The sequence below is a fragment of the Teleopsis dalmanni genome, chromosome 2 (genome assembly GCF_002237135.1).
Source record: "Teleopsis dalmanni isolate 2A chromosome 2, ASM223713v2, whole genome shotgun sequence".
Lineage (NCBI taxonomy): Eukaryota > Metazoa > Arthropoda > Insecta > Diptera > Diopsidae > Teleopsis > Teleopsis dalmanni.
Window position 1 is genome coordinate 208625077 of NC_051847.1, and position 14435 is coordinate 208639511.

Consider the following 14435-nt stretch of genomic DNA (forward strand, 5'->3'; position numbering starts at 1 on the left):
AATTGTTTTTCATAATGACAAGTAGGTATGCAAGCAATCCTCAATTTGCTTAAAACCTTTTTGTTCCATTTTTTTTTTCTTAAAAAATTACTTCAGAGATAAAATGTCACTAACCGGCCGGACGCATTGTAAAAGGCGAGTAATTTGTAAGCATTTCAAATGCAGCGAGTTGAAAAATGGAATGCACAAATTAGAGTAATACGTGGCAGAATACCGAGATAGTGGCCTAGAAAACGATGTGACTTATTGTCACTTCAATGTGACCACAGAGCATTGAAATATACTAGAATAAAAATGCTACAGCAAAAACGTTTAACTTCACAGCATATTCGTGACTTCTGCATTAAAAGACATACTGTACATTTCTTTAGAAAGTAAAATATTTAACTTTATTTATTAAGCAACCAACTTTTACTGTGAAGATACTTTAAATTAAAATTAAATATATTTATTAATAAAATATTTATTAATATTACTTAATAATTTATATAGATAGTATATACATAGTGTATATATTAGTAATATAAATATAGTTTTAAAAAACTTTTTTTTTTTCGTTATATATTATTTATATAATTATTACTTTTATTTTTGTTATAAAGTTTCTTATGCATTTGTATCTTAAAACTTGCGATTTATTAGGCATTTTTTATGCATACTACTATTTTATTTAAATGTACACTTACCGACATAAATGCCTCAATGACATTACACCATATACTTGCTCCTTTGGAATAAGATTGTCCATCAAAAGGCGGCCATATTTTTCAAAAAACATTTCTCTTCTGACTTTGTAGACCATTGGCTAAAATTCAACAGAAAGATATAATGATCAGTAACTATAAATTGAATTTATTATTTATAATAAAAAAATAATTTAAATAAATAATAAAATAAAATAATTTTAATTACAAAAATACTTATAGATTAAAAATGTTTATTATATTTTTACATCTCATGATTGTTGTGAAGTTTGAATTGTGAGGAACCGTAACTGTATGGGATCCCACCATTTTTTTACTTATCTAGACATATAGTTCTGAGAAAAGTTTATAAACAATAAAACTTCATCTTCATGGTGAAGATGAAGTTTTATATATAAATAGAATTTAAATGAATAAACTCAAGATAAAAAATTGTATGTTGATATTTATATCAAAACAACAAACGGTTCAAAATTATAGTTTTTAATATAATTAAGTGATAAAATTATTTTTACTATAATTTAAGTGAATTAATAATTAAATATATTTATTTTATATTGTTTTGAATTTTTTTTTATATATTTATATAAATTGCCTTTGTGTTTGGTAATTTCCTGCCAGCCTATATTCCTATATTCTATAATTGAAGTGGCGACGCATTACAAATAAATTATAATTTAACTCTTTAATATTCAAATGGCAACATTTTCAAACATTTTGGACAACTGACAGATGTTGACAATTAACAATTGTCAAAAGTATTTTGCACACTCGTCAATTCAAATGTCAAAAACAGCAAAATTGTAATTATTTTCCATTCCAATCCATTTTTAGAATGTTTATCAGGATACTTCAAATATAATTTTTTTCTGGAAGGTTGCAGAAAATTAATTATTTTGGAAACTTAAGTAAAACAAGATGAGTTTAAGAGCAATGAACAGATAATAAATAATGTCTTAGTAAAAATATAATCTTTTATTTAAAAATCTTTTTTAAGAAATTTGATCATATTAGTTACAGTAATCAACTTTTAAAATTTCCTAGATACAAATGGTGTTTGGAACATATAAATTAACTTAATTTCATTTTTACGAAATTAAGTAATTACCAAAAAAATCTGTGCGACCAGAAACCCAAAGACGAGAACTGTTAAAACTAGCAGTTTTGTTTTATTTTCACTTGTCTGACTTAGTTTTTTTGTTGATTGATTTGGGGCAGTATGAACACTTTCGAAATTAACTTAATTTAATTTTTACGAAATTAAGGAAATTTGACTGTCTGAACATCGTATAAAGCTACTACTACCATTTAATAGTAGCAATTTAGTAGTAGCAATGAAAGTATGAACACTTTCGAAATTAACTAAATTTCAGTTTTACAAAATTAAGTAATTTTCAAAAAGATCCCTACGACCAGGAAACCAACGACGAGAACTGTTAAACCTAGCACTATTGTTTTATTTTCACTAGTCTGACTTTGTTTTTTTGTTGATTCATTTGGAGCAGTATGAACACACTTTATTTCACTTTTACGAAATTAAGTAAATTTGGCTGTCTGAACATAGTATATATCTACTACTACTATTTAATAGTAGCAATTTTATCTATTACTATTAAATAATATTTAATATTTTATAAATTTTAATATTTTTGATGTCTAATGTTTAATATGCTATTATTTAATTAAATCAATTATTTTAAATAAATTTATACAACAAACTAATGTTATTATCTTAAATTAACTGATGCTTTATGCCATATCTTCAAATACAAAACACGTTAAGTAGTACAATTTGCATCTACCTAACTTGCTACGCATTGTGTTTACCTATTCAAACTGAAAATATCTCTTATCTACATAGTAGTGTTTGTAGTATAATACTCACCTTGTAAGGCATCTCAATCATAGGTATATTTCGTAATAAAATTTGCAAGCAGGACACATTCTGAAATACGTAATTGCGACCATTTTCTGTCAGTTTGTCAAGTAATGACACAACTACGGATGCTCCGCCATCCGGTGGGTTAGGATTGGCGCCATATCTGAACACAAGAAATTTCGAACGACATTGAATTATATTTGAAGTATTCACAGCATTTGTTATTGTAGTCAAAACAGCAGCCATCGTATATCGAGTCAAGTTTGAAGTTACATTTGAACACGGAGCGTTTTTCATTTGAATGCATGATTTGATAAATGAAAATAAATAAAAAGTAAATTTTCATATGAACACATAATTTGTAAGATATACTATCTGAATAAACATATCTGTACTACTATACGCATATATATATATATATATTAGAGCAAAGTAACAATAAATAATAATACTATATTATATGAGGTAGGCAAGATAAGGTTCAGGGCGTAAAAGATGTGTATTTTATTGTGTAAATTTTTGTGTCACTGGGCTCGGCAGGTGTGAATGTGTAGAAATTTTGAGTGTTAACCTTTTGCATTCATTTCTTTAAATTAAATATTTGCGGTTGAAAGTTTGGCAGAAATTTTATAAATTACTTGGCTAAAATACGCCTTCGGTCATAAATTCAAATATGTGGAAAATAATAAACGTAAATAAGGGCAAGCATTAATAATAGATGTGCCACCGTATTGAAAGTAACCACTTAAGGGCTTAGAATTCATAGTTTGTTTGTGTATTGATGACAATTTTCCATATTTTTTTTAACAAAAAAAATACGTTTTATATATTTACTTAATTTAATAAAATTTCTTTAAAATAATTTTATTAAAATCAATAAATTTAAAATAACTATAAGGGTAAGCATAAATAATAGATGTGCCACCATATTAAAAGTAACCACTTAAGGGCTTAGAATTCATAGTTTATTTGTGTATTGATGACAATTTTCCATATTTTCTTTAACAAAAAAATACGTTTTATATATTTATTTAATTCAATTAAATTTCTTTAAAATAATTTTATTAAAATCAATAAATTTAAAATAACTATAAGGGTAAGCATAAAAAATAGATGTGCCACCATATTAAAAGTAACCACTTAAGGGCTTAGAATTCATAGTTTGTTTGTATATTGATGACAATTTTCCATATTTTCTTTAACAAAAAAAATACGTTTTATATATTTACTTAATTCAATTAAATTTCTTTAAAATAATTTTATTAAAATCAATAAATTTAAAAAAACTATAAGGTTAAGCATAAATAATAGATGTGCCACCATATTAAAAGTAACCACTTAAGGGCTTACAATTCATAGTTTGTTTGTATATTGATGACAATTTTTCATATTTTCTTTAACAAAAAAAATACGTTTTATATATTTACTTAATTCAATTAAATTTCTTTAAAATAATTTTATTAAAATCAATAAATTTAAAAAAACTATAAGGGTAAGCATAAATAATAGATGTGCCACCGTATTGAAAGTAATCACTTAAGGGCTTAGAATTCATAGTTTGTTTGTGTATTGAATGACAATTTTCCATATTTTCTTTAACAAAAAAAATACGTTTTTTATATTTATTTAATTCAATTAAATTTCTTTAAAAGAATTTTATTAAAATCAATAAATTTAAAATACTTCAGTAGAAGTAATTTACTCGAAACTATGTTAGAAATGTCTCAGAAATACTGGTATTAGATATTAATATGTTACGAATACCAATATGTCGTTCTAGATTTTATAACATTCGAACTTGTGCCAAATTTTTGGTAAGAAAATAATATTTATAGCAACTTTAGAAGAATCTAATGCAAAACATTGAACACACTCGTATATATACATATATATCTATAAGACAACCATAAAATTGTCATCGTATTTTTATAACTACTCTCATATTTTCAATGCGAAGTAAAATCAATAAAGTTTGTACTTGGCAAGAACTTTATACTTGAGTGCAAATATTTTTAAAAAAATATATTTATGTATATGAATGTATATCCATATAAATATAAATTTATCTCGTCTAATGCTTTTTTGTATTGAGGAGAAATATTTATGCAAATTTTATTTTACATAAGTACTTTGCAGTTTAAATTATTGTAGAAAACTGAGTTTTTATTTTTTTATGTTTGCTTAAAGGACCTGCAAAAACAAAATATTCGAATAAAAATTTATGCAACTCCCATTGAGGAGAGCTTTAAAGAAGAAAATATCAGTAAGTTGAAGAAACTTTTGGAATATTTTTTTAAGTTTTTGCATATATATTTATTACTGTACAAATTACAATTAAATTGTCAAAATATTCAAATAGTGTTAGTTTTCTATTTGGAATGAAATGAATGAATTTCTGTAGCTCTGTTGCAATGCACAAAAATAATAAAAATCTTCGGATTGGAAAAGGAAAATTCAAAAGTCAAAATATTTATTTTAAACACAATTTTAAATTAACTATTTATTTATAATTCTATTTATACTATATAAAAACTATACAGTTTCATTACAACTTATTGTCAAGTATCTCTAAGCAATTGTCTTACACTTTAATAGTCAATTAGTATTTCATTAAATAAAGCCAAAGTGAATGTGACTCTTTCATCTAAAATATAGTTATTCGTTATTTTTTTTTATACCAAATAAATTTAAAAAAAATAAAAATATTTGATTAAAACTCTAAAAAAATACTGTATCGAAAAAAACTTTAAATGAACCTCACTAAATTTCAATTAACTTGTTAAAGTTTAAGTCAAAAGGGTTGTCCTAGAATCTAATTAAGCCTATTGAACGATTGTGCAACCGTAAAAAACTCAGAGTAAACTCAAAGAGCTTTTTAAGGAAATATCTTCTAGATCTACTTTAAAAACATCTAGGTCAGTACCTATCACATTCAATTTATATTCTACTGAACACTACCAAAACAAGTATAAATACTTTTTTCGTTTTCCGCGAAGAAACGAAGAGAATCCTTGGAAAGATAATACAATCTTCCAGCATGAAAACGTAACCAACAGTATGACACGTCACAATAGCAAACCTATAAATAATTATACATAGCAAACCTACTGATATCTTTATTCCAAAATGTTTTCAAGAACGACAACAGCATGTGTTTATTTAATCGTCCAGTATGATAACCTAACCAACAGTGAACCACCTACAAACCTACTATTCATAGCAAATCTACTGATATCTTTATAGGAAATCTTAATATAGCTTATAAGTTTAGTTTAAATTGTGCTGGATAGTTTTTATTACAAAATAGGTTAACTTGCATATAAAAGTCAGCAAAATATTAATTCTTCTCATCTTATATTAAATTACTTAAACAGAAAGATTTCAGCAACTATTAAATGATCGTAGCGGTATCACCAGACCGTTCAAATTTCCAAATAAATTCCAGAAGCAACTATTCTGGTTTACACATTTGCTATGTACCATAATTACCAAAAATGATCCCTGCGACCGGGAACCCAAAGACGAAAACTGTTAAAAAGTGTCGACAAACATACAAAGCTTTTATTTTTATTATATTTTTAGTGATATTAACTAGCACTTTTGTTTTATTTTCACTAGTCTGAATTGGTTTTTTTGATATTTTTTTATAGTGTGTATTCGAGTAAAGTTTAATAAATGAATACATAAATAAAATAAAAAATATTTTAAGTTAAAAAAATTTATAACAAATAATTTAATAAGTTAATGCTCTCTTATTAAACTTTTCTTTAAACTTATTATCATAAATATATTTTCAATGGACCTAAATCTTATTTTTTTACCATTTCGTATTAAAGTGATTTTATTTGCATATTGAATATTATAATGTGACCAAAGAAAATGTTGCTCTAAGACGTTTTGGAGTCACAAAACTTTTCTTCTCCCACAACAAATTATTTTTTTCGGTACTCAAAGACTTTAAAGTACTTTTTAGTCTCAAGGACTTCTTTTGCACTTAAAGTGAAACCAAAGATATTTTTAAATATAACAACAAACATTATGGAAATTTTTAAAGACTTTCATTTTAATTCAATTTAATTGTTTCAAATTTTTTTAACTTTAATATTATTTCAACCTTTAATAGAGTAACTTTTTTTAATCGCTTTTATTATAATTTTCAATATTGAATTTTTTTTATTTGCATTAACTTACCTTAATAATATTAACAGCAAATCAGGCGCACTGGCCTGTAAGGCAACGCGTAAAGGTGATGATTTACCACAGGACTCTATGGGAATATCAATGAAACTGTAAAAAATTGAAAAAAAAAAACATTTTTTATAAACTTTTTTTTAATTACTACTAATATGTTAGCATTTTAATATTCATTTATATTTATTTTTTCTTCATTTATTCATTTAGTTATATCATTAACATATATATAGTATACATAATATATTGGAAAAAATAGCAAAAATTTACGCAGTAGACAGTTGTATTCAGTCGAAGCTTAAACGTTAAATGATGGCTAGATAACAACCATGATGGCTAGATAATAAGACTGGTGATGTATTATTTTTCACAAACCAAATATCCTTAAACAAAATAATCAGATCTGGACCCTATTAATACTGTTATATATTAGAACAGCAAATTCTCATCAGGTGACATCAAGAATATCATCAGGTTGTTGAATATATTGAAAAACTGAATATTCTTAACTAAAATAATCAAGTCTAAATTCTATGTGTTCTGACAACGTTATTGTAGACGAAAGTTTGTCTACAGGAAAGTAGCAACTCTGTTATTAAAGAGAAGAGAAGAAACAGAGACATTGTACTGGAACAATTCGCCAAGAGTATTGTAATTAAAATTATTTAAAGGGACTAATTGTCATATTATTTTTTTTACTAAGTTGAGAAAATTGGATATACGACCCACACATTTAAGGGTGCGATAGGGTTTTGTAGGATACACCCATTTCAAATCAATTATAGTAAAGTCAGTTATTTAGAGTTATATGTCGATATAGTTTTACTTATATACCAATATATATAAACTTCTCACATTATGGAAGTTGTATGTCGATTAGGTTACCAGAATAAACTTCACACGCCATATAACGCGAATTAGAATATATGATTCTTGCGTTGATCGTGCGACAAATAGTCCGTCTATTTTTTTAAGAATTCTAACTTTGATTTGGAGCGTTATTTTTAGTATTTTTCTATACATATGAAGGCCTTCATTAGAAGGATTCCTGTTATTTTCTAGAAGAATATTCTCTAATATTTTTCTATTTGCTACAGCCTTTAGGTAATGTTTTCGTTTAATATTACTTTATATATTTCAATGTTTTTTATATCAACTAAAAATTTGTAACAATTTTGTCAAATTAATCATAATAAACGATAAAAAATATAAAATATCCCAAACGAATGTTGGCAATAAAAAATGAGCTTTACGTTGACATAAATTTCATTAAATTTCAATCTGAAAAATGTTATTTATTACAAATATGCTTCTAGTAAAAAGAAGCACCCAAGGCACATAAACTGTTGTATCGGTAAATCGGTGAGACAATAAAATTTTACCTATGAGAGAGACCAATGCGATGCAATAAATTTTATTTTATTCATTTTTCATATACAAAGTAATAACAAAAAAAATCATTTTATTTTTATTTTTCTATTTTCTTGACAAACAAAAGCATTAAATTATTTTAAAGTAGCTGTGACACATGTGGTTATAAAAAATAAATAAAAATAAATATATATATATATGTATATATGAATATATATATATATGAATATAAAAGCTCCAGTATAGTTATATACATATATATGTGGTCGATTTTTTTAAGGCATGAAATAAATTTGTAGAAAATATAAGCCATGAAAACCCTAACACATATAAGCATATTTGCATAAATTTACGCATTTTAAGTTGACAGACACAAAAGAACGGAAGTAAAGCAATTTTTCAGGTAAATGAAAGTGAAAAGGAAAATAAAAAAATGTTCACAAAGTTCTTAAAAAAATAAAATGCGAAATGTATGTAAAGTACATACTCGTACTCATAAAAAGATAAAGGAAAAGGAAATAAACAAAGTTAAGGATAAACGCAGTTAAACAGTGGCAACAATGACAACAGCAACAACAAATTTATTTATATTTTATTTGCAACAATAAAAAAATTGCCATTGTGCTACCAAAAAATCCTACAGGATATAAGCCGTCGTGCTATTTTGGCCTGGTTTTACATGAGATAAAGAAAATAACATTTAAGCTGCTTAAGTTTGTTGTTCGCTAATTTGAGTCAGAAGACAGTCAAAAAAATTAATATCAAAAATTAAACAGAAATTGTCTCAGGCACTTTGCAAATTTGAAGAATAAAAAATACCCTTGACATGTATTCAATTTCACTCTAATTTACTAATTATTTTAAGAGTTTTTTTAATAAGATTTTAAAGTAATTTATTTAAAAATCTAACAGTTAATCTCATATTTATATACTGAAAATTTGAATAACAAGAGAGTTAAATTTAATTTACTTATAAATTTGCTTCAACAAAGATTTTTAATGGAAGCTACAGCTGAAGTATTACGGCAGGATCTTTAGATGAGGATATATTCGTTAGAAATTCAGTCAAATAATATAAATCGTACATTTATAATAATGATATTAATACTTTATATTACGAAAACTATTGAGTATCAATTTTAGAGATTATTATTTTATATTATCCTTATGATTGACATTGTAATAGATTAACAAATACAAACGCTACAGTTTCAACAGCGGACTACACTTCATATTTGTTGAATATCCATTTAAATTTATCGCAATATGCTTAACGTATAAATATACATAAATTAAAGATATTTTGTCATATATTTATATTTTTGTAATTTATATGCAAAGTACAAGAACAAGTATTATAGAATAATAAGTTACTCATCAACCGAACCTATTTTTCATTTACATGAAACATAGCTAAAATTCTATCAATTCATTCTATATTTTAAAAAAAATATTTCGTTTTATTGACCGTGACCAAGACGAACAGACAAGTTCACTAAATCACAGTTAGCCAATTATATACTCATTTCAACCTTATAGATTTATAGCTTATTAATTTAACTCACACGAAAACACTAGACTTAAACATCAAAATCGTAAAGAATAAAAAAACATATTTGTGGCACGTTGTCATACAATATAATGAATTACTTCACAAGACGATAATATCTCTTACAGTTTCTTTTATACAAATAGCCAAAACAACCCTATATCGAGTGTCAGCCTGAAAAAGCTTTCACTTTAGTCGCCTATATTGCGTATACGCCTTTGTCAGTCTCGTAGATCAAACGCATTTAGTGCTTTCTCAAACCGATCACTCTATTGGAGACATGGTCTACATCTACGCTTTATTCCCCCATTCTTGTTGTTATTTGTTACAGCAGTGCTAAGATAGATGAAATCTTTAACAGATTCGAAAATATAGTCATTAGCCTAGACTGAGCTGTAGATATTTCGTTCTCTATTGCTCTTAATTACTTCTCTATTGACTACAACTATGAAGAAAGAAGGTGCTTAATAACACAAGGTTGATAAAATTGCCTATATCAACAATCTAATCACAATATAACTACATTGCATTGGACTTCAAAATGCATCATTGGAAACAATATATACAGCTGTTATCAAACTGATTTCTCGTTACATACCACAAATATGGATATTGCAATTATGCTATGATTTGTAAAGCCCTTTCTTCACTTTGCATGCGTCGAGCTTTTCTTTTCTTTTGTGCTATGAATATATGAACAGCTATTCCAACCGATGCTATATAAGTAAGATTAACATAATAAACTGAATAAATTAATCTTCTTCCATCTGCAATTATTGTCTAATCGATTTCAGTTTATAGTCATGAGCTACATAATTATTAGGTGCGTATAAACTTGTTTTTTCTAATGTGTTCCCAAACTGCAACATATAGTCCGTACACTTGTATTTACGTGTACATATTCGAATCAACACACCTATTGGACACTCTATTAATTTTTGGATATGTTTTATACAAGCTTTGCAAACTTTGTTCACCATAACCCACACTAGTTTAAATTAGCTCGGCATTACACCCACATCCCTATACTTTATATGCTCATATATGTACCTTACAAACTCCTCTATCAGTTCTCATTTTGTTTAATTAACTTCAAACTATTTTAGATTTAAACATTATTCATACAATATAAACATTTTAAACTTTCCTTTTAACTTTAAAATATATTAGAAACTTTTAACTTTAACTCATATGTATAGATAAGAGAACTTTTAATTACGAGATAACTATTTCGTTTAATTATAACTTCAAAAACTACATCTTTAGGACATAATTCAATAAATGTTAGTTATTTGGTAGTTGCTTCAACCTTCCAGTTTCAGGCCTCAAGCAAAATGTGTTTAAAATGCTCCTATTCAGTTTCAATTCTAAGCCATTATGCGAATTAGTGTTGCACCTTAGTCTCTTGTCTTTGATGGTTTGACGATTTGACTTAAATGTCGCTTCATAACAGCTTTTATCAAATTTACTCTGCTGTGTCTGACATAAATGCTACTTTATGTTATCTTTGTTTACATTTTCTATCAAATTTTTCTGCTTCTGCACTTCTGTATAGGCAGCAGCATAACAGTTAACATTCGACTAAGCTTTAATCCCAGGCACAACTTCATTATGCATTGATTACACGCATTCGAACTGAGAATTTGTGAACATAAGCGACTATAAATTCATACTCGTACGCATACGTGTACATTTTTACATATGAGTTTACATGCTGCAGCATTACAGTTGTGTATGTTACAGCTGTGCACATATACATACATAAATTTACTAGAATTGCCATTGTTCTGATTCTAGTGATTGTATGATTGTGTTTATGTTAGCGTATGTGTTTTTAGGCATTGTATAAGCAATGTAAAGTATTAAATGTTGTTCCTGAGCTGGTAAAACATGGTTGAGTCTTTGTTTTTAATTTGAATTAAAGAGCAAAAACCTGTACAAAATATTTTTCATTCAAGCCTTAAGTAAAACAATATTTACATAACCTTGATTAACAAAATTTAATTAAAAATATTTTATATTTTTTTTAATTTATATTTTACATTTTAATGCAATCTTATTTTTAACAATAAAACATGGAAAAGTGCTGGTGCTGTAATGAAATAAAATAATTTTTGCCCTCACATGTTATTTTACTTAAATTTCTGCTTGGGCTCATTAAAATGAATTTAATTTAATTATTTTGCGCTCAAATTATGGCAATTTCCCAGGACAAACATCTTTTAATTAAATTCATTCGCATTCGGGTTCAGTCAGATTCGGATTCCCTTTTCCCTCGACATGGAATTGTAGTAATACTATTATTGTCGTATTTATTGTGTGTCACTTAATTTAATTATGTTAAGATTTTTATTAAAAACCGCAACCGAAGGAGTTTTATGTCAATGGCAACAATAAATTTCATTAAAATATGTTGCCTTTTATTAATATTATTTCATTAGTATTTGCTGTACTTTGTTTTTGTAATTTGTTACACTTGTATTGGTGTTAGGCACACAGTTGTAGGTTTAAAGCAAATAACTTATATACTGCGATATGTACTATACTATATGCTCACTTATACAGTATATCAAAAGACTAATTTTTTGAGAAATAGAGTTTTCATACAAATTAATATTAGAATTTAAAATTAGAAAGCAGTGATTGTGTAATTGGGTCGGGCAAGATACCTAAAATCTTCTCAAAAATGTTTTAATCCATTTTCATTAGGAAAGGCTACTGCACAATAACAAATTACGTACTAAAAACAATAATTGAACCACTTTTACAATGTATTTTGTCATTCCGTCATTGTGCTTCTTTACTTAAATTCACTATATCATCTTTCAAAAGACTTTTATATATATTTTATGGGTATCAAAGAATAGTTGTTTTAATTGTCATCCAGATAGATATTAAGAGACCCAAATTTTAGCAAAGAATATCGAAACTAGATACAGAGTGTCTTAAAAAAATCTAAAACAAATAGATTAAATGAGTTTCGAGGTGTGTTGAGATTGAAGATAATGAAAAGATTGACAAAGTAGAAAGTAAATGAACACAGCCTTTTGACAGTAGGTGGAAGCATCGAAAGCCAATGTGTGAGACTTGAACCCACTAAACCACCTCTTATTAATGAATGGAGAAGATTTCCACAGCATTGTGAAAACTTCATTCCAGTAATCAGGGGAGAGAGGAAACAAAAAGTTTTAGTACCTAGCGAGCTAGATTTATGTAAGCCAGAAAGCCACCCACACTCAAGTCTGTATTATATAGACACTGAATATATAGATTCACGAAAAGATTGATAAACTAGCAAGGAAACAAACACCACCCTTACTTAAGTATGTATTATATAGATACTGAAATAGTTTAACGATTAAGGGTAAGACAAACTTGTAGAAAATATGAGTAGCAAACATGTTTTTAAATCTTTGATAAACTGGAAATATTTTCTTAGTTATTAGAAAATTGAAACAGAAAGGACTGAAAGTAAGATAAATTCAGGAAAAAAAACAGCAACGTTACTAGTAGCCCCAGAACTCTTTTGTACACTGAATATATATTTCAATTATTATCATTTATTTATTATTTGCATAAAAAAGAACAATAACCTTGCTAGTAGAACCAGAGCGCTTTGATGAACTGTAGATATTTCCTTACTTAATAGAAATGAACAGAAAAGATCGATCAGCAACCGTGCTAGTAGGTCTATGTTAAGAGGCATTGTTAGCTTAGAAAAGATTAATACCTTTTTACTTAATATAACTTAAGGGCAAAAACAAGACTTATCTATGTATGTATAAAAACGAAAAATTAATTGAGATAAACTTACCTAATCATACGTTCCTGTTCGAATCTCGCTATCCATACTGGCAGTTTCATACAAAGGTTTGTGGCATGATGTAGAAAATATACCATAGCGCGTATATTTTCATCCTATTTAAAATATTTAAAAAAAATATAAATTTTAATTTTATTATCCATATACTATATATATAATATATCAAACCTGATCACGAAAGTCACTACGCCAGCCTGCTATAAAATGTGGAGCATTTGGGCCAAATAAAGCTCCTAAGAATATGCGTTCAAAAGTCTTTTCGCATGAATAAATTTCTTCTGTACATAAAAAAAAATTTAAATGTTTAAAATTATATACTGAAATATATATTTTATAATAATTTATTTAAATTCAATTAAAAATATAATATAACATCATAAGTCGAAAAAAGGTGTGAGATTTTTTAAGAACTGATAGATGTTATATACAAAAACTTTTCTGAATAAAAAAATTCAGGTAAAGGGAATAACAAATTTTTAAATAATTACTAAAATTTAATATAGTTCTATACAACATAAAGCAAAATAATCCTTTTTAAATTGTATTTTTCAAACAAAAAATTCAATACAAACAATTCAATTTAATTACAAAAATCCTATATATTTTTTTAGTGCTGTTGTGTGTCAGTATGTCAGTTGATATTGCAAATGCTGCATTTCGGAAGCAACGATTCAATATCGCCAACACAATTTTGGCTAAAAACATTTGCATATTAACTCGAATAACACGATTTTGTTGTGGCACAGCTCAGCACTTTACAATCTTGTAAACAGAAAAAAATGCATTGTAAGTGCTGCAGTAAAGCAGTAAAAAAAACATTACACCACAACACTCCCCTACATGCTTCACTGCAATGCGTAGAACAACAAAACAGTTTCAAGTGTCAAAATGTAAAGTAAATGGAAAAATATTCGTTGC

The 14435-nt window shown here is 26.5% G+C and overlaps 1 protein-coding gene across 1 annotated transcript in view; it reads right to left on the reverse strand.

The window, feature by feature from the left end:
* Window positions 1-636: 636 nt before the first annotated feature.
* Window positions 637-14435, reverse strand: part of LOC119676649 — a 21635-nt gene continuing 7836 nt past the window's right edge. Inside the window, exons 2-6 of the mRNA XM_038087901.1 lie at window positions 13686-13795; window positions 13509-13612; window positions 6775-6870; window positions 2590-2746; window positions 637-805 (exon numbers count right to left, since the gene is read on the reverse strand). Of these exons, the coding sequence (XP_037943829.1) occupies window positions 683-805; window positions 2590-2746; window positions 6775-6870; window positions 13509-13612; window positions 13686-13795 (590 nt within the window). The 3' untranslated portion in view covers window positions 637-682. The remainder of the gene's footprint in view (window positions 806-2589; window positions 2747-6774; window positions 6871-13508; window positions 13613-13685; window positions 13796-14435) is intronic.